The sequence below is a fragment of the Homarus americanus genome, unplaced genomic scaffold (genome assembly GCF_018991925.1).
Source record: "Homarus americanus isolate GMGI-L3 unplaced genomic scaffold, GMGI_Hamer_2.0 scaffold43746, whole genome shotgun sequence".
Taxonomy (NCBI): domain Eukaryota; kingdom Metazoa; phylum Arthropoda; class Malacostraca; order Decapoda; family Nephropidae; genus Homarus; species Homarus americanus.
Window position 1 is genome coordinate 422,888 of NW_024715982.1, and position 21,849 is coordinate 444,736.

Consider the following 21,849-nt stretch of genomic DNA (forward strand, 5'->3'; position numbering starts at 1 on the left):
CAGCAGTAACTATTTTAATTTACAGTAGAGAGGGTTACTGGTTCGGTATTTACTTAGAGTGATGTGTAACCATTTACAAATATTATTAGAAGTATATTAATATTATTTTTATTATTATCATTGTTATTATATTTTCATTCATTTTATTTTATTGTTGATGATCTTCTTCTTCTTCTTCTTCTTCTTCAGTAGTAGTAGTAGTAGTAGTCATATCACATTTACAATTACCATTTTCTTTAGCGTTACTACTACTACTACTACTACCACTACTATTACTACCACTACTACCACCACCATTTCCCATACTACACCGGCTACAGTGGTGGTGGCTGTAGGTAGAATAAATCCCCCTCCCCCCCCCCACAACTATTTCACGAGTCATAAGATTTTTACATATACATAATAAGTGTCAAGATGAAGAGCTAGTTTCTCTATCCCAATTCCTATTAGATTTTCAACAGCGGGTTTCTATGTATTCACTAAGGCCCTTGTCTACAGGAGCTACAGCGGCGTTGCATCTGTACCTTAGCGAATTGAATATTGGAGGTTAGCAGACCATGAAGGTTCGTTGGGCATTGGGGAGAAATAAGGAGGTTTATACTTGGACATAGGATATAGGGTCATGCTGAGCGCGGAAGACTGGACATACGGAACATGGAACGCGGAACATACGAAACATGGGATATAGGGAACACGGTATACAGGACATGCAGAACACGGAGCATATGAAACATGGGATATACGGAATACGGTACACAAGACATACGGAACACGGAACGCTAAGTGATTGATTGACAAGGCTGAGTGACGACATTGATAGACAGCTCGTAAAGGCATTTCTCGTTAACTCTTTCACGCAGAAAATACTAAATATCTCGCCACCACCACCACCACCACCACTACCGACGCCATTTTGTTAACCCTGACTGCTATTACAAAGTTGTCCGGATTTATTATGAACATTCTAACGGGAAAAATATCCAACTGTTTATTTTTTAACATTTTGCCGGGAAAAATTTGGTATGGGTGTTTATGTTTATTATTTTGACTCGACAAATAAGGAAATGTTCTTATTTTCAACATGTTGCCGGGATAGATTCACAATTTCGTTGGATATGGAAAGTTTGTAAAAAAAAAAAATATTAATAATTTCATTGGGTGAATTCGTCAGGTAGGATTATTTTCAGTATTATGGCGGGAAAATTTTTGATTACCATTGTATATTTTGATAATTTTGACGGGAAAATTAGATTAACAATATATTTTGATAATTTTTGGCGGGAAAAGTAAGCCAGTGGGTTTTATTCCAAGGAATTTGGCGGGGAAAAAAACGGGTTGAAAGGAGGCGAATGTGTGATTGATGGTGGCGCTATTTTTTTTTTTTTTTCGCTGAGGAATTTTATGGTGTATTGAGAACAGAGAGAGATGGTATTGGACTTTATCAGGAGGAACCGCCCAGCAAAAATAATCAGCCGTTTCTTCCCTCTTTCTTTTCCTCTCCTCTTCTCCCTCCCTCTCCCCCTCCCTCCCTCTCCCCTCTCCCCCCTCCCCCACTCCCTGCCAGGATCACTCATCAACAGCCAGTCAATGTTATCGTCACACTTTCTTGCCGTAGTTCACATCCGCCATTTGTATTTTCTTGTTTCCTATTTTTCGCTGGTTTATCTTTTTGCTTTTGGCTTCCTGATTTCATTCTCGGATTTATTGAGGTGTCTGATGACTCTTATTAGTCGTTCTTATTGATCCCTTTATTATTGTTGTTGTTGTTGTTGTTGTTTTGAGGACGGATGGACAAACAGACAAGCAATCTAATCATTCTAATGTATCCAAATTACAATAAACAAACACACTTCTAATACGGATTTCGTATATATAATCCTGGTGTTATGGTGTTATGGTGTTATGGTGTTATGGTGTTATGATGTTATGGTGTTATGGTGTTAATATCCTCTTCGGGAATATTGTGAGGCAAGTGTTTGAGGTATTCTCCCAGCCATGTTTGTTGACACTGTTGGGGGGGACTGATGCATTGTGGTCACGTCCCTCAGACAAAACTTGAATGATAAGGAGTAATGTGGCGTGTGTGTGTGTGTGTGTGTGTGTGTGTGTGTGTGTGTGTGTGTGTGTGTGTGTGTGTGTGTGTGTGTGTGTGTGAGTGGCACCCTTCTCCCTTTACCTTTCCCCTGGCCACCCTGACCTTCCCCCCTACAGTACCACCCCTTCTCCCTTACCCCTTCTAATACCACCCCCTGACCTCTCTCCCCTAGAGTGCCACCCCTTCTCCCCACAGTGCCACCCCCATTCCTTCCCCCTACAGTGCCACCCTCCTTGTCCCGCATACATCTAAAAGTTCATAACAAAAATTGTATCCCAAGCTAAGTGTACGGGACTGGCTGACTGGCTGACTGGCTGACTGGCTTGCTGGCTGGCTGACTGGCTGACTGAATGGCTGGCTGGCTGTGTGTGTGTAAACTTCTTGATCCCACAGATAGTGAAACTTGGCTGAGCTTCCTGTCTTGAGCTGTTAAGCGGAGTGAAGGTTGGCGGTTCACTCACGCCAAAAATTATTATTTCTTCTTTAGATCCTGAGCTCAAGGGGGATTTTGCCTGGGTCCAACACGACGCTTTTCCGGGGCGAGAGGGAGAGGGGTGAGCGCTGATTGGTTCTTTGCCGTTTGTGATGTGATCTGATTGGTTCTTTGCCATTTGTGCTGTGGGCTGATTGGTTTTTTGCCGTTTGTGATGTGAGTTGATTGGTTCTTTGCCATTTGTGATGTGAGCTCATTGGTTCTTTGCCATTTGTGATGCGAGTTGATTGGTTCTTTGTCTTCCTCAAAGAATGGGAGTAAAATAATATGGAAAGTCATGCTAAAACAAGTGAGGCGAGGGACAAGAAAGTGTTTTATGACAACAAGTAGAAAATACACACACACACACACACACACACACACACACACACACACACACACACACACACACACACACACACACACACACACACACACACACACACACACACACACACACACACACACACACACACACACATTTTCCATTATGACGTCATCAGATGGGTTGAGTTCCAAGTGTTACCGTCATGAGGTGTTTCAAGGCCCTCCATATGGCACAGGCCCTCCACCCCCCAGTGACAGTATTCACAAGGCACCTGACACACGATAACACTCCTCCCTCCTCTCCCTCCTCCTTTTGAAAATCATCATAGGTAAAAGGGTCATCTATCATGCCATTGTCCTGTCGCCTGGAAGAATGCTGCTCGATCCAGGATTTCGTCGCTAACTAGACATTCTCACCTCGTATATCATGCCCCGCCCCTCGAGTCCTGAGTTAGTCAGCCTCGAGTCCTGAGTTGTTCACTGGGGTCTTGTGTGGCCCCTCGAGTCCTGAGTTAGTTCACTGGGTCTTGTGGCCCCTCGAGTCCTGGAGTTAGTCACTAGGGTCTGTGTGGCCCCTCGAGTCCTGAGTTAGTTCACTAGTGGCCCTCGAGTCCTAGTTCACTGGGGTCTTGTGTGGCCCCCTCGAGTCCTGAGTTAGTTCACTGGGGTCTTGTGTGGCCCCTCGAGTCCTGAGTTAGTTCAGTTCCTCGAGTCCTGAGTTAGTTCACTAGGGTCTTGTGTGGCCCCTCGAGTCCTGAGTTAGTTCACTGGGGTCTGTGGCCCCCTCGAGTCCTGAGTTAGTTCACTAGGGTCTGTGGCCCCCTCGAGTCCTGAGTTAGTTCACCGGGGTCTTGTGTGGCCCTCGAGTCCTGAGTTAGTTCACTAGGGTCTTTGTGGCCCCTCGAGTCCTGAGTTAGTTCACTAGGTCTTGTGTGGCCCCCTGAGTCCTGGAGTTAGTTCACTAGGGTCTGTGGCCCCTCGAGTCCTGAGTTAGTTCACTAGGGTCTTGTGTGGCCCCTCGAGTCCTGAGTTAGTTCACTAGGGTCTTGTGTGGCCCCCTCGAGTCCTGAGTTAGTTCACTAGGGTCTTGTGTGGCCCCCTCGAGTCCTGAGTTAGTTCACTAGGAGTCTTGGGCTGTTGGTCTGTATCGTAACAAGAGGTCAAGCGAGGTGTTCGTGTTAGTGTGATGTTGGGATATGGTGAGTTGTGATGTTTATTTTGTCTGATCGTCCATTCGTTCACCCTTTCGTCCGTCGATTCATCCGTTCACCCTTTCGTCCACCCTTTCGTCCACCCTTTCGTCCGTGCATTCATACGTCCACCCTTTCGTCCGTCAGCCCGTCCGTCCACCCTTTCGTCCACCCTTTCGTCCACTCTTTCGTCCGTCCGTCCGCCCATCCTACCTGACGAAATATTCCTCCCCTTTAAGAACATGAAAAATGGTTCGCTATAATGACATGAAACTCGTTATGTTGTCACAAGTCCTGAGTAATAGGAAGGTGAGGGTCTAGTAATTAGTGTCTTAACACCTTTGTTTACCTGCATCTTGACACCTGTGTTTACCTGCATCTTGACACCTGTGTTTACCTGCATCTTGACACCTTTGTTTACCTGTATCTTGACACCTTTGTTTACCTGCATCGTGACACCTTTGTTTACCTGCATCGTGACACCTTTGTTTACCTGCATCGTATTCCCTAATTAACCTGGTGATTGGTGGTGGGAGGAAGAGGGGCACATGTCACCTTTACCTATCTACCTACCTGTTTTATTTCAACGTGAGATATTATTAATTATAAAGGTGTATTGAGTTTATTATTAATTTGTTTTTTATTAGACTATGACAGATTTAGTTTTTATTAGACAGTATATGTGAACTGTTATGGGAGTGTTTACCTTGATTCTCACCCCCTCACCTCCCTCTCTCATCCCCCATCCCTCACCCCCCCTCTCTCATCCCCCATCCCTCACCCCCCTCTCATCCCCCATCCTCCTCATCTCCCACTCTCTCTCTATCCCCCATCCTCACCTCACTCCTCCCTTGCACCCCCTGTACCCCCTCTAATACCACCCAGGTATGATCGTAATTTTGTAACTTATTTGATCTTCTCCTCTTCTTCATATTCTTCCTTCTTTCGTCTTTATTCGTAATTTCTTCTTCCTCCTGATGATCTTCTTCCCTCCTGCTTTTCTTCCTCCTCCTCCTCCTCCTCCTCCTCCTCCTCCTCCTCCTCCTCCTCCTTCCTCCTTCCTCCTCCTGCCTCCCTCCTCCTCCTCCTCCTCCTCCTCCTCCTCCTCCTCCCTCCTCCTCCTCCAGGACCATGCCTCATCTAGCACCCCTATGACTTAATCTGTGGGCCTGTTGCCAACTGCTCTAAAAGGCGCTTAAAAACTCTTAATTAATTACCTCATCATAAACTACCTTTAGGCAGTTGACCCTCATCAAATAAGCTTATACGGCAGTTTTAGTTGGTCAGATGTGCACACTCCTGCATGTGTGTATATTGACACCTACCCCCCCCCTCTCCCACATCATGGATACGTACACGCAGGCGCATACACAAAACGAACACATACACGTACGGATACATACGCACATACACATGCATACACTCATGACTTACATACACAACTCTCTCTCTCTCTCTCTCTGTGTCTCTCTCTCTCTCTCAACACCATCAACTATGTAAGCTTATCGCTAATTGGCTGTCGTTCTGCCGGAGTAGCCAATTATCGCCCAGCACAGTTCACGCTATGGGAAGGTCGTCGATTCTTATATGCGATTTTTTTTGGTTGAAAGTTTTCGCGGTCTGTGTTTTTTGTCCGCCTATCCGTTCGTCCGTCTGTGTGTTCGTCCGTCGGTCTGTCCGTGTTTTCGTCTGTGTGTTCGTTGGTCCGTACTATCGTGTGTCCGTTTTTTTTTCGTCCGTGAAAGTGATTCTCTTTACCTACATATAATACTGTACATACACTTATACTTTCTAACGTCCGTGTTTTACGTACGTTCGTATACTCTGAACTCCGTCCTTTCTTAGGCTATATCACCGTCGCCTAACGTATAGTATACACGCATACGTCCGTCAAACCTTGTACGTGATCTTGTTTTAGTTGTCCATAGTAAACGGGCTTGAAATATTGGCTAGGGAGGTTTAGGTTTAGGTTAGGTTAGGTTAGGTTAGGTTAGGTTAGGTTATGTTAGGTTAGGTTAATATCCAAAAATTCTTGGGATTTATATAATTTACATGACAAAACATATATAAAATAACCACAGAAAAAAAGTACAAAAAAAGTTTAATATTTATGTATGGAGGAGAGGGAGGGGGGGATTAGGTCGAGCTGAAATGTCTGATATTGAACCTTAAAATGATGCATGACAGTGAGAGGCGAGTGAGGGGGAGATGAACTCACCAAAAAGTTCAATATTAAACTTTGGGCGGCGGGGATAAAGAGCAAGTGTGGTGGCTAGCCATAAAGAGATGGCGGTAAGTGGTGTCCGGGATAGAGAACAGCTGAGCAGTTCAATATTGAACTTGTGGGTGAAGTACGGTGCAATGGCGTCAGCAGTAGTGTTCAATAAATGCAGTTATGTTGGTGGTGGTGGCCCGGGAAGGATGTGTAATGGTGGTAGTGAAGGAGAGAGAGAGAGAGAGAGAGAGAGAGAGAGAGAGAGAGAGAGAGAGAGAGAGAGATAATAGTGTAAAAGACATTAATGGTGTGGTATTAGTTTGAAAGCCTTAATGGTGCGTTATAAGCAAGAAAAATGGTGCATTAGTAGTGTGAGAGACTTAATGGTATACAGTAATAGAGAGACTTAATATTAATGGTGTAGTGAGAATATCATCATACAATGGAGTTTAACTTTATACTTCATTAGCAAGTTAAGAGGGAATCAATGAATTACCGAGATTATATTATTATTTTTTTGGTTCACGTGAGGTGAGTTGAAAGCAGAAGAAGATGTATGGAAATGGAATTGGCGCTGATAAGATGGACCCTCATTGTAAAGTGGAGATTGACCTCTTAGATGGAATAACATTGGTGTAAGGGGAGGCTAAGAGGAGGAGAGGTCTTAGGAGAGTCTTGGGAGAGGGTGTTGAAGGGGTGTTAGGTAGTGGTGAAGGGGTGGGAGAGGGTCTTAGGCAAGGAGGTGGTGAAGGGGTGAACTAGTGTTTTGGGATGAAGGGGTGAGAAAGAGGGTCAAGGAAAGGGGTAGTGATTTAATTTCCAAGACGAAGTTATACTCTTAGTAAATAATAAAGAGTTCCGTAAACAGTCTTTGTAATAACCGTAATAATCAACTGAATCGTAACAACCCTCGAAGAAAAATCAACTGAATCTTAACAACTATCCAAGGAAAATCGACTGAAACTTGACAACTCTCCAATGAAAATCGACTGAAACTTCACATTAAAGACGCATTATTGAAAGCATTTGAAGTTCCTTGCAATGTTGAGCGTGATGAAGGAATTTGCAAGTCTTGCCTGACCAACGCGAGTGACGTGGGGATGAGACGCGGGTTTTGCAATAACAGATTGTCGACTGCAGGGAATGGTTGAGAGAGAAACTTACTGGGATTAGGGGAGGCTCAGTGACTGGTCGGGGAGTGTAGAAAGTCGGAAGGAAGGAAGGAAGGAAGGAGGAGAGGGAGGAGGAGGGAAGGAAGAAGGAGAGGGATGTAGAAAGGAGGAAAGGAATTGGGGAAGGGAGGAAAGAAGCAGGGAAGGAAGGAGAGGAGATGTAGGAAGGAAGGAAGAATGGAGGAGAGGGATGGAGAAAGGAAGGAACAAAAGAGCGGAGGGTTGGAGGCAGGAAGGAACAAAGAAGGAAAGGAGGAGAGAAGTGGATAAAGTCGGAAGGAAACAGGAAAGGAAGAAAGGAAGGAAAAGTAATGAAACAGATCATATGTACAGACCTCCCTCCTCTCCCTGACACCTCCCTCCTCTCCCTGACACCTCCTCCCTCTCCCTGACACCTCCCTCCTCTCCCTGGATGACACCTCCCTCCTCCTGATACCTCCCCTCCTCTCCCTGACACCTCCTCTCCCCTGACACCTCCCTCCTCTCCCCTGACACCTCCTCCTCCTCCCCACACCTCCCTTCCCTCCTCCCCTGACACCCCCCTCCCTCTCCTGACACCTCCCCTCCTCCTCCCTGACACCTCCCTCTCCCTCTCCCCCTGATACCTCCTTCCCCTCCCCTGACACCTCCCTCCTCTCCCCTGACACCTCCCTCCCTCCTCCCCTGACACCTCCCCTCCCTCCTCCCTGACACCTCCCTCCTCTCCCTGACACCTCCCTCCCTCCCTGACACCTCCCCCTCCTCCTCTCCCCTGACACCCTCCTCCCTCTCCCTGACACCTCCCTCCTCTCCCTGACACCTCCTTCCTCCTCCCTGACACCTCCCTGACACCTCCTTCCTCCCTGACACTCCTCCTTCCTCTCCCCTGACACTCCTCCCTCCTCTCCCCTGACACCCTCCATCCCTCTCCCTGACACCTGTCCCTCTCTCCCTGGACACCTCCCCCTCCTCCTCTCCCCTGACACTTCCCCTCCTCTCCCCGACACCTCCCTCCTCTCCCCTGACACCTCCCCTTCCTCCCCCTGACACCTCCCTTCCCCTCCCTGACACTCCTCCTCCCTCCCCCTGACACTCCTCCTCCCTAACACCCCCCACCCCTCCTTTCCTCCCTAACACCCTGCACCCCCCTCCTCTCCCCTGACACCTCCTTCCTCTCCCTGACACCTCCCTCCTCTCCCTGACACCTCCCTCCTTCCCCCCAACACATCCCCCTCTTCCCTGATACCTCCCTTCCCTGACACCTCCCTCTCCTCCCCGACACCTCCCTCCTTCACGCCCCCAGGATCTTCACGCTGGGTGCAACTTCCTTCACCTTCCCGGGGGTCGATGTGTCCTCCCGTTGTTTTGTTCCTTTGAGTGAGATGTCGTAACTACCCGAGGGTCATTTACAGTAGCATCATAGGAAAGAGTGTTTGGGTCAAGTCTTTTAAGCCAGGGTGATAATGGTGTCTTAAGCCAGGGTGATAATGGTGTCTTAAGCCAGGGTGATAATGGTGTCTTAAGCCAGGGTGATAATGGTGTCTTAAGCCAGGGTGATAATGGTGTCTTAAGCCAGGGTGATAATGGTGTCTTAAGCCAGGGTGATAATGATGTCTTAAGCCAGGGTGATAATGGTGTCTTAAGCCAGGGTGATAATGGTGTCTTAAGCCAGGGTGATAATGATGTCTTAAACCAGGGTGATAATGATGTCTTAAGCCAGGGTGATAATGGTGTCTTAAGCCAGGGTGATAATGGTGTCTTAAACCAGGGTGATAATGATGTCTTAAGCCAGGGTGATAATGGTGTCTTAAGCCAGGGTGATAATGATGTCTTAAGCCAGGGTGGTAATGGTGTCTTAAGCCAGGGTGATAATGGTGTCTTAAGCCAGGGTGATAATGATGTATATATTTAACTCCTTCAGTACATTTATTTATCCCCTTCAGTACGATGGGGTTACATCATCATACTCATGGGGTTAGGTCATCGTACTAAACCTAACCTAACCTAATCACCTTCAGATGTTGTACTCGTGTGGGTCATCTAGCTATGGTTGGTCACCTGAACCATCTCTTAACTGTAGTGCTAGAGGTCACGTCTCCACCAGGTGTTCAGCTTACCGTCATCATAGGTTAGGTTAGGCTAGATTAGGTTACGATAGGATAGGTTAGGTTAGGTTAGGTTAGGTTAGGTTAGGTTAGGTTAGGTTAGGTTAGGTTAGAGAGTATGTTAGTCTCGCTAGAAGTAAATATTTAATACTTGGATGAATTGTTCAGTTAGTTCAAGTGTCAGTAATCTGTCACTGTCTGTAGCAGAGAGAGAGAGAGAGAGAGAGAGAGAGAGAGAGAGAGAGTTAATTGTTACACAGGTCTTCTGGACTATAAACGCCAACTAAACAAAAATCTTTCCTCTCAAACACAATAATAAAAAAGAAGACGACGAAGAAGAATCACAACTCAAACGTATAACAAACTCATTTGCGCTAACTTAGAAGAACGAGTTGACTGGCTGGCTGGCTGGCTGTGTTTGTCGCCGAGTTGCCGACACTAATTACGCAATAAGTCACGAGAGAAAAGTTTGATTTATTCGCCTGGGGGAAGGAGAGAGAAAGAAAGAAAGAAAAAAAAATCAATAAATTAGGACATCGGCGCTGGCTAGAATGCAGCAGACGGCAGGCAGGTGGGTACGACGGCCGCTAGGATGAATGGGAAGGAGGTTAATTGTAAACAAGGTGCGGTATATGTTTGGTTCTTTTTGGGGGAGACCTAAGGAGGGCATTGTTTTGAGAGGGGGGGGGAGGGTAGGGGGTGGTGGGTATTGTAATGGATAAGGTTAAGGGGAGGTCAAAGGGTCATGGATAATGTTTAAAGGTCTCATATATATAAACATTTAACCAATTTATTTAACTTTTTTGACAAAACCTAACCTAGGGTGATAATGAATCTGATTATTATAGCAAAAATTATATTAATATAATGAGAATATACAGGTATATGCAGGTAGTGGACATGTACAATTATCGTGGAAATATTTAATAACCATAGTGTTTTAATAATCGCCTAGTTGTATCGTTAGAAATGGGTAATTATCATGGAGACTGTTATTGTTTGTTGTTTTTTCATTTGCTTTATAACGAAATTGTCCCGGGACTCATAAACGAAGCTTTCATTATCACAACACTGATATACTGATCCTGTGTTCATGTCAGAGGGAAATATTACCATAATTATCGTGAATATATTTATATGTTTTGTAATGGGACGAGATGTGTGTGTGTGTGTGTGTGTGTGTGTGTGTGTGTGTGTGTGTGTGTTTTGTGTGTGTGTGTGTGTGTTTTTTCCCCTGTCTGTTCGTTCATTTTAGCGTCACCTTTATTTTTAATTTAGCGTCAAACTTTCACCCAAATTATCATCCAGGGAAGCCATACACACGACTTCTCAATTCTGACTGAAACTCCCAAAGTGCTCAGTTATTTTTGAAGGTGTCTGTAAATTTTCTGCGTTTACTCTTCTCAATTATTTTTTTTCTACCCTGACTGATGGATTTGTATTTCATTTATTTATTTATCTATTTGTTTATTTATTTATTTATTTGTTTATTTGTTTGTTTTTAGTATGAGAGATGTTGTTTTGTTTTTCCTTTGTGTCTCAGACGTTGAAGGATCAGAATCACTCACCTAACCTAACCTAACCTAGCCTAACCTAACCTAGCCTAGCCTAACACGGTTTAAATTAATCTTGAGTTACATTGGTGCATTATATACACGTAGTAAGGCCAGTACACCTAGTGGGGAGGTACCTTGTGTGTGTGTGTGTGTGTGTGTGTGTGTGTGAGGGTCATGCTCTCGGTGTCAGGGGTGATAACAGTAATGACCAGTTCCCCCAAGTGACAAATTACACCTCTTCATCAGCCTCCACGTCAACTAATTAGCATAATGCAGCCGAGCGTGTCTATGTCATCAGATTTGTTTATAGTGTAATGCCTCTTCTCTCTCTCTCTCTCTCTCTCTCTCTCTTGTGTTCCGGTGAATGTGTTCAGTCAATGCCGTGTGTGTGTGTGTGTGTGTGTGTGTGTGTGTGTGTGTGTGTTTTGGGAACAATCTCGTCACTCAATCTGTGTAAATCAGGCTTATCAAAATATATGTATAACACTGTAAAACTGTTGCAACGTTGAGATAGTATTCATGATTAATTACCCAGAGTTTTTTTTTTAATTAATATTTTGTGTTTTGTAAGTAATTCTCAAGTGCAGGTGTGGGGAGCTCGGGCGGAGGATCAGGGCAAATTGATAAGCATTCCAAATTAATGAGTTGGTAATCTGTTTAATAACTTGTGTACAAATATTGAATAAACCAAAAAAATCACAGGGAAATGAGGACTTTTAATAATAATAATAATAATATCAATAACAATAACAAAACAATAACAACAACAACAATAGCAATAATAATAATAATAATAATAATAATAATAATAATAATAATAATAATAATAATAATAATAATAATAATAATAATAATAATAATAATAATAATAATAATAATAATAATAATAATAATAATAATAATAATAATAATATAATAAAAATAACAAAGTCAATAATAATATTAACAAAATAATAACAAAACAATAATAATAATAATAATATACTTTTAAAAATGATACTATGCGTTATAACAGCTTCATATAAATTAGTATCACCCAAGAAATAAAACCGACTTTGGGAAAAAAAATGAAACGAAAAACCAACAGAACTTTGTAAAATATTAACTAAGTGAAGGAAAATAACGTTTCAGTCTTCTTCAGTCATTAATTTCAGATGTTTCAGTCGTATGTCCTGACGTCCAGATTCTGAAAACTTCCCACGATCAATAATCCTCGTAACTGAAGCTGTAAGAACGCCCCTGACTGTTTGGCTTAAGCTTAAACACACTGGTATACTATTCAGATTACCTTAGCTGGATACGTTCTCTTAGCATCAGTTAGGGAGAAAAGTTACATAGAATTTACCTTAACTTTATACCTTCACTTAGCATGAGTTAGAATACAAAATTACATTGAGTCTACCTTAACTATATACCTTCACTTAACAAACCAGTTAAATTACGATGATTTACCTGACCTGACCTAACCTGACCTGACCTGACCTAACCTACATACGTTCACAACAACCCCGGCAGTTAGCGGAGAAAAAAAAATTATTTTAAACTCTTCTTAAATGTATTACAAGACTCGATCTCCTCTCAAAGACAAGATATTTTTTTAGCAGGTTGTCGAGGAGGTAAAATTTCCTTAGTGAATTCAATTAACCTGGAATTCAATTAAGAGACAAGATGACTTTGAACACAGGGTAAACAGGTTTGGCTGTGATGGTAACTGGAAACAGACTTGATATTTGGTTATAATTTGGTCTAAGAAATGTTTGGTTACGTTAGGTTTGATTTGGTTTGGTTAGGTCAGGTTAGGTTGGTTGAGTTAGGTTAAGTTCTGGTTGTTGGACTGTTTGGTTAAGTATCCATCAAGTCGTTAATTCTCTGTTGTGTGTGTGTGTGTGAGAGAGAGAGAGAGATAGAACGAGAGAGAGAGAGAGAGAGAGAGAGAGAGAGAGAGAGAGAGAGAGAGAGAGAGATATGGAGGATTACAGAAGTAGGGAGTGACAGACAGACAGACAGACAGACAGATAGTACTAGATAAATAAAAACACTTATAGACAGAAAGGAAGACACAAAGGTAGGTAGACAGATATAACTACCCATATAAAGTCTACGGACTCGGCGCACCCTCATTCAACTACTACACCTAAATAATAACGGAGGTCTGTCTACAATGAAATAAAATACAATATTTTGGGGTCAACCACATTTATTCAATTCTTCCTTTAGGGTTGTTAGTAAACGACATTGGACAGTTATATAGTAATTTACCACCAGTCCAACCATTCATTCATTCATTCATTCATTCATTCATTCATTCATTCATTCATTCGTCCGTCCATTCATTCATTCATTCATTCATTCGTTCGTTCGTCCGTCCATTCATTCATTCATTCATTCATTCATTCATTCATTCGTCCGTCCATTCATTCATTCATTCATTCATTCATTCGTTCGTCCGTCCATTCATTCATTCATTCATTCATTCAGCCCTATCTCATTCGTCTCAAGTCTTATTCCCATTCCTATCTTATCTATTCCTATCTTATCTGTCCCGTCCATCTATCCATTCATTCATTCATTCAGCCCGTCGAGTCTATCCATCTAGTCGGCCCGTCCATTCATTCATCTATCTATCCATTCGTCCATTCATTCATTCATTCATTCATTCATTCGTTCGTTCGTCCGTCCATTCATTCATTCATTCATTCATTCATTCATTCATTCGTCCGTCCATTCATTCATTCATTCATTCATTCATTCGTCCGTCCATTCATTCATTCATTCATTCATTCATTCATTCGTTCGTCCGTCCATTCATTCATTCATTCATTCATTCATTCATTCATTCGCCTGTCCGTCCGTCCATCCATCCATCCATCCATCCATCCATCCATCCATCCATCCATCCATCCATCCATCCATCCATCCATCCATCCATCCATCCATCCATCCATCCATCCATCCATTGATTCATTCATTCATCTGCTCGTCCGTCCGTCCATCAAACCATCCATCCATCCATCTATCTGTCTATCTATCTATCTGTCCATCTATCTGTCTGTCTATCAAACTATATCCATTCATCTGTCTGTCTATCAAACCATTCATCTATCCATCTATCTATCTATCTGTTCATCCATCTATCCATCCATCCATCCATCCATCCATCCATCCATCCATCCATCCATCCATCCATCCATCCATCCATCCATCCATCCATCCATCCTTGTTGCATCCTGTTGATTAATTGCAACATAACACTGTATGACGTACTGGGAATTGTAACTCTACCTGAAGCTGTAGCGATATACGAGTATATATATTTTTTTCATTGTTGGTGGAAAATGTTGTCATCACAGAGTCATATTTGTTGTATATGTTGGAAAATGTTGTCAAGTTGTTGTATGCTCGAAAATGTTGTCAAGTTGTTGTATGTTGAGAAATGTTGTCAAGTTGTATGTTGGAAAATGTTGTCAAGTTGTTGTATGCTCGAAAATGTTGTCAAGTTGTTGTATGTTGAGAAATGTTGTCAAGTTGTATGTTGGAAAATGTTGTCAAGTTGTTGTATGTTGAGAAATGTTGTCAAGTTGTTGTATGTTGGGAAATGTTGTCAAGTTGTGGTGTACAGAGGTATATGTTGGTAAATGTTGATGTTATTGTTATTGCAGTGTGATTTAATTTGACGTTGCAAGATATCTGTTATAATACAGTTATTACTTTAGTACGATGTGGCAATTATGTTTTCAACTACGTGAGGAGATAATGTTTATTTTCTTGTGATTTTATTATTTTTTCTTCGTTATCTGGATGTCTTTTAAAATGTCTTTTAAAATATCTTATAAAACGTCTTCTAAGTTGTCTTCTAAAATGTTTTCTAAAATGTTTTCTAAATTGTCTTGTAAATTGTCTTCTTAAATGCCTTCTAAAATGTCTTTACAGATATCCTTTGACGATGGAAAATAAGTTTATAAAGACAGATAAATAATATTGGAAGCTTTTATTCTTGTAACTTATTTTCATTGTCACAGATTTTTTTTTTATTGTTGTTGCAAAAAATATATATATATATATTATTCTCATCATTGCCGAAAATATATTGTTATTGTTATTGTTGTTGTAAAAAGACTCTTACATATTCGTTGGTAAATTATTCTTTCATTGTCCATGCAAGGAAAAAAATCATTGTCGTTGCAAAAAAATATTAAATTATTTTGTTTGTAAATAATTTAAATCTCGTTGTAAAATAGTGTAAATGAAATGCTGAAGTTTTTTGTTGTTTTATCGTTGATTTTAGTGTCGTTGGGAGAAATGGCCGACTTAAGGTGTTTGTGTGTTTAGAGTGTGTGGTAGAGTGTGTGGTAGAGTGTGTGGTAGAGTGTGTGGTAGAGTGATGTTTACACCGACACACGTTGCCTTTATCGAGGTAGAGAGATCACTTGGTTTATGTTTGGAGGCAGGTGTTGATGGTTGTGTTGAGGTGTGGTGTGAGTATATGGAGAGCCCAGTTTCAAACCAGATCACAACTTGGGTGTAAACAGATCAGAGAAGTTGTCATGGCACTGGGGATCAGTCGCACTCTCTGTATTTATTTATTTATTTACTTATTTTTGTATATATTTTCCTGACAATTGGATGCATAAAACATATCAGATTACAGAATACAAAACACTACAATATAAATTACAGTTACAGGAGTGTATCGTCAAGGAGACAATGTTACACAATCAATTGAAATACAATACAAAATATGGTGACGTTTGAGATGTCATAACCTTTATCTTTTGACCTTTGACCTCAACAGGCATGGTGTGGTGGGCGAGTGTGATTCATGATGACCCCGGGACCGTTGTTGACCCTCGTCTGCCTCCTGGCCGCTGGTGAGTGTTGTGTCTGTGTCTGTTTTTGTTTTAGTTTTTGTCCTTGTGTATGTTTTCTTAGACAGAATTCTGGAGTTTGGATTGTTGACCCAGCAGTCTCTCTCTCATGTAAAACCCAGAACAATAGAATTATCTTTATCGATCATTTGTTCATATATGTAAAAATTATTCTGGGTATTAGAATAAAATAAAACGTTTACCTTTCAATTAATAATAATATCTACCTGGTGTTAAATAAAGTAGACTAGACCAAGAATTAGATCAAAATATCTTAGTGAAGTTTTGGTTATAATCTTACAGGTGGAAGAACATTGTCAGTCTTACATAAAGCGGTTATTAGGTTGACTAACTTGTCATCGAAGTAATAAAACTCCCTCAAGTAGAAAAATAATCTATCAGTCAGTACATAATCCCTATCACGCTGAAACATCATCTATTAGGTAGATAGAAGAGGCGTTTGTTTATCTGACGAACGCGAATTAAAATCCTAATGTGTAAAAATATCCATCAGGCAGGCAGAAAAGGCATGCAGAAGGGTAAAAAAAACTCACGTGTAAAAACATCCACTTAGGCAGGCAGAAAGGGTATGCAAAAGAGAAAGAAAAAACCCCTCAGGTGTAAAAACTTCCATTAGTCAGGTCAGGGAAGGCGGTCACTGGTCTTGACTAACGAAGCCAAACACTACTTCTTACATGATCAGAACACTTGAGTAAAACACTCAGCCGAGGAGAAACAATTTGCAGTATATACCAATTTCTGCATCAGCGGCCCCAGTTTTCCCTCCAACACACGTAACATTATGCAAAAATCTGTTTTCCCGATATCTGGAGAAGTTATTCCACCCTGGCGGGAGAGAATTTGGGTACTGGGTGTTGTCGACTACCATCAAGGGAGTGAGAGAGAGAGAGAGAGAGAGAGAGAGAGAGAGAGAGAGAGAGAGAGAGAGATGTATATGTGTACACAGATACATAGGAGCATGTAAGTACATATTATTATTAAAATACTTGAATAACCTCATACATACACACTATATCACTTCTCTCTCTCTCTCTCTCTAGTTTTATTTACTTGCGTACTGTAATGCAGAAACAGAACAGGACCCAGACTTCAGATTTGACGGATTTATTTTTTCCCCAAAAGTAGAATTTCCCCCCAAAACAGTCTATTGACCTTGCACATACCATTCAGCAACTTTTGGTGTATTTTTCATCAATAATTAACTATGTATGTCTATCCTGGCCCACAGTGTGTCATTACTGTGGTCAATATTTATAGTAGAGGACGTAATTTAATATTGGTTTTGGTTTCTGTTTTATGATAAGTTCTGACAAAAACGAGACATTTTTCACCTCTGACACTTGTGGCGCATTTTACCCATAACCAAGATATCAGGAGTTGAAAATCAGAAAACTTGCCACTCAGGTACAGGAAGTGACAGCTACGGTCAGCAGCTGGTGGGCCATGCAGATCAACACTGACAACCAGATCACGTTACCTTTACATCGGTCACAATTTTTTGGGCGACACAAGTGCCTCTGTGGCATCGTCCTGGACTCGACCCTGAGAATGGTCATGCGTACTGCTTACTGAGTGTGGACGGAGGGGGTGAGAGGGGTAATGAGTGGGAGACACGGATGATGAGTGGGAGATACGAGAGATATAATACATTGATTGTATGCGTGAGATGGATGGGAGAGTGAGAGAGAGAGAGAGAGGGAGGAGAGAATCTATGGAGAAAAGGGATTGGGTGAGGTATATGTTGGTTAGGTTTAAGAGATAGAGGGAGAGGTTGGGTGAGAGGGTGAATAGCGTGGGAGAGCAGCAAAAGGGTAAGAGTGTAAGTGGACGTGAGAGGGGGGAGGCATGGTGAGAGACGGGAAAGGTTGTACGATAAAGAATGTTGGGAGTTAGACGACTAAAGAGAATGTGTAGGGAGGAGGTGAGAGTGAATGTGTGGGAGTGAAAGAGGAGAAGATTATGTAGGAGAAATAGGTCAAAGAACAGTGTGTTGGAGAGAGAGAGATAAAGGAGTATTAGAGAAAGTAACAACTAAAAGGAGTAAGTGATAGAGAGAGAGAGAGAGAGAGAGAGAGAGAGAGAGAGAGAGAGAGAGAGAGAGAGAGAGAGAGAGAGAGAGAGAGAGAGTAGTAACATAGTGGTGAGCGTTAACAGTGGCCATCAGGAGCAGCAGAAAGGCCTCTAGCAAATGGACACTATCAATTCCTTCTTTCCGTAACACATCTCCCTGGCAACCACCTCCATCCTCTGTCCACTGGCCCTCCCACGCCTGTCTCCGTCACTCCTGAGAGTTAAGTGGTTTCCAGGACCTCTAGAGAACACCCTTGTGGTTTCTATTGCTTTTTCCTGGGAGGTACATGATTTCCAGGACCTCGGGAGAAAATCCTTGTCCCTTTTTTCCGTCATTCTCGTAAGATAAGTGATTTCCAGGACATCAGAAAGAGGTTATTAAGAATTCTTTTGTTGCTCTTGGAAGTCAAATCTTTTTCAGGGCCTCAGGGAAATGCTATTGTGTGTTTTTTTGTCGCCGTTCCTTTGAAGTTATGACGTTTCAGACCTTCAAATATTTTATTGTGGATTCTGCTGTCACGTGATGAAATTAGTGGATTCCAAGACCACGGGAGGAAGAGGCGATTGTGGTCTTCTGCTGGACCTCGCCTGGAAGCTGCTAAGATAGTCTCCAGGTCTACAATGAGTGAACTGGTTTAATATTTTCCTGGAAGCTAAGGGATGAGAAAGGGAGCATTGTAACACACATCTCTCTCTCTCTCCCCGTTTACTATAAAGACTAAACTATACTCACTAGTAGATGGAATTTTCTTTCCTAGGACAGAGGAGAAGAAGTAACCTGGATAATGACCTCGACAATACTAGACAAGAAAAGCGGTGTAGTTCCTTTTCTTTTACTGAAGTGGAAACGTCAAGCGAAAATCCTATTACTGGGCTGTATATATAAAATTTCTCTCTTGCCTTTTGTGAACCGGTATTTTTGAGGTGCCTTTTGTGAACCGGTATTTTTGAGGTGCCTTTTGTGGACCGGTATTTTTGAGGGTTTTTTTCTGGACCGGTATTTTTGAGGTGCCTTTTGTGGACCGGTATATTTGAGGGGTATTTTCTGGACCGGTATTTTTGAGGTGCCTTTTGTGAACCGGTATTTTTGAGGTGCCTCTTGTGGACCGGTATATTTGAGGGTATTTTCTGGACCGGTATTTTGAGCAAAAGCTCTTTTGTGAACCGGTATTTTGAGGGTTTTCTGGACCGGTATTTTTGAGGTGCCTTTAGTGAACCGGTACTTTTTAGGCGAAATCCTCCAGTGTTGTTGTCAGCTGTGTGTGTTGTCAATACGGTTAAGGTAACAAGCGATTTCCTAAGCACAGCCAACGTTTATACTGACGTGGGCTCTCTCTCTCTCTCTCTCATACACACACACACAGAGAAGTTGTGTGGGATGCAAGTGAGCGGAAAGGGACGTAGGGGAGAACTAATAGAAAATGGACGAACAGAACGGGGAGTAACTGTGTGTGTGTGTGTGTGTGTGTGTGTGTGTGTTTAATAATACACAGACTGGCTACCACATGTGGAGGGCGTGGGTGAGGCGTTTAGGGCGTGGGTGAGGCATGGAGGGCGCGGGTGAGGCGTGGAGGGCGCGGAACAGACTCTACTAGATAAACGCCAACACAACATTTCCACCGATATTGAAACTGGAAATTGGTTCATGTACACTCTCATGATGATGTAGCCGAGGCCCTGTTGGCTGGTTGGTTGGTTGGTTGGTTGGCTGATTGGTTGGTTGGTTGGTTGGTTGGCTGGTTGGTTGGTTGGTTGGTTGGTTGGTTGGTTGGTTGGTTGGTGGCTGATTGGTTGGTTGGTTGGTTGGTTGGCTGGTTGGTTGGTTGGTTGGTTGGTTGGTTGGTTGGTTGGTTGGCTGCTCTGATGACTGACTGTGGAGGTAGAACTATGCTAGTAGTGCTGATATGCCAAACGTTTACACACACACACACACACACACACACACACACACACCCCTGACCATGGAATCCGGAGATGTCTCTATTTCTCTTAGGCTTACAGACTTCTCAGCGACGGCAGCCATGTTGTCCACCTTTCAGTCACCCTACCTGCGACCTCCCCCCCACCCACCCCCCTACTCCCCTCCTCCTCACCCCCTTACAGTACCACTCTTCCTCACCCCCCCCTACAGTACCAAGACCAGGATGGGTACCTCTCTGCTTTCTTCTCTTCATCAGTGATTACCGACGACTCCACCACAGGTATTAGCGTTAAAAACATTGTCTCCTGATTACAGTATCTTCCAGAAAACCCCAGAACAGTCTACACTCAGGATTGGACCGCCGCCAGCCACGTCACCATCAACCATAACACGACCACGGTTTAGCACATTAACCTCTCCTCCGACTGTGTTCCGCCTCCGACCATATCTCTGGGCTCCAACACCCAACACGCTGGGAGTTCCATCAGCGTCAAGATAAATAACAAGATGAGGGGGTAAAGGAGCTTGTTGGTGTCGTCAAACCTTCTATATATCGCGTCTACTATCCTTCTTTAACAACTGTCATCTTTAATCCTCTAAGTTCAGGAGTATTTTCACAACCATCATCTGGACGCTTCCCTTGTTGAGTCTTCTTGTGTAACTGTTATGCGATAAAGACATCTAGAAAAGGAGTAGAAAAGGGCGAGGAAGATTATTCTCTATCTTTCTTATCTCTACCCCATCTGTTGGATCGGGACAAAGTTTGGGACAAAGTTTGGGACAAAGCTGCTTCATCATCTCCGACCACCTGAGGTTCCTCGTTTACCACCACAGCAGCGTCAAGTCTATAACATGGACCTAACACAGAACACTACACCACCAGCCTCACCTCCAACCACTGCAAAGATCATCAGCGACTCTTAGATCCCTTACGTTATTTATTTTTGTACTGAAAGCTTTTGTTAAACGACCCTTTCCCCTGTCACGATTTATTATTATATATATATTCACCTTTTTATGTCTTTTTGTATATTTTCAGCTTTTGTTTAGTGTATTTTCAGTGAACTATTAACTATTGTCACTGCTATCCCACAGAAACACAAGCTCTAAAACAACACTGTGTAAACTTTGAACTCTGTAGGTGACATGGGAAGGAGATCTATCTATGTATACATCCGCGAGTACATTCTTGAGTACATGCGTGTGTCCGTGTCCGTCCATCTTGTAAACAGTTTAAACCTGAAAAATATAAATTGATTTCGATAAAACTTAGTATGGGTGATGTTAGCTCAGCGTTAAGGTCTGTAAACAATGTGGTACTGTAATTAGTTCATCCCACCGTCCGGAAAAACTACTCATGTTTTTTTTAATCGAATTTGGTGGGGGGGGGGGGTTTAAATCAACTTTCTATTAATTTACTATTTTTTTTTTTCTTCATTACAGTGGATGTTTGTGATGGTTTGATTTGGTACCAGGGGGTTGTAGTTTGTTTTCCATTAAGCTTATTTACACTCCAAACAAGAGGGATCCCACTCGTACCTGCACGTGACAATACCTGAGCCTTGACTGATGCTGCTATGAGGTGGACTTTGAAGTTGATAACCTCGATGGTAAATGTTTCCAGGTGATGGATGAATCTTTCTCACCTATTTCAGGGGTTAATATTTTTCTTCAGGTGAGTCGTGTCGTCTCTCTCTCTCTCTCCAGGCCCCTATCTGACTTGAGCATCTCCAGACCATTCTCTCACCTCTTAAAACTTTCTCCCGCACTCACTTTATCTCTCACTGTTATCTCACCTCCTTCTTTGTTATTAAAAAAGATTATTATTTTTAAAGGTTAAGGCGTCTCTCTCTCTCTCTCT

At 42.5% G+C, this 21,849-nt stretch overlaps 1 protein-coding gene across 2 annotated transcripts in view; it reads left to right on the forward strand.

Annotated features, from left to right (window-relative positions):
* Window positions 1–21,849, forward strand: part of LOC121858009 (neuronal acetylcholine receptor subunit alpha-10-like) — a 127,915-nt gene that overhangs the window by 19,951 nt on the left and 86,115 nt on the right. For both annotated transcript variants that reach the window (XM_042354242.1, XM_042354243.1), the window contains exon 2: window positions 15,904–15,979. In XM_042354242.1, the coding sequence (XP_042210176.1) occupies window positions 15,931–15,979 (49 nt within the window). In that variant the 5' untranslated portion in view covers window positions 15,904–15,930. The remainder of the gene's footprint in view (window positions 1–15,903; window positions 15,980–21,849) is intronic.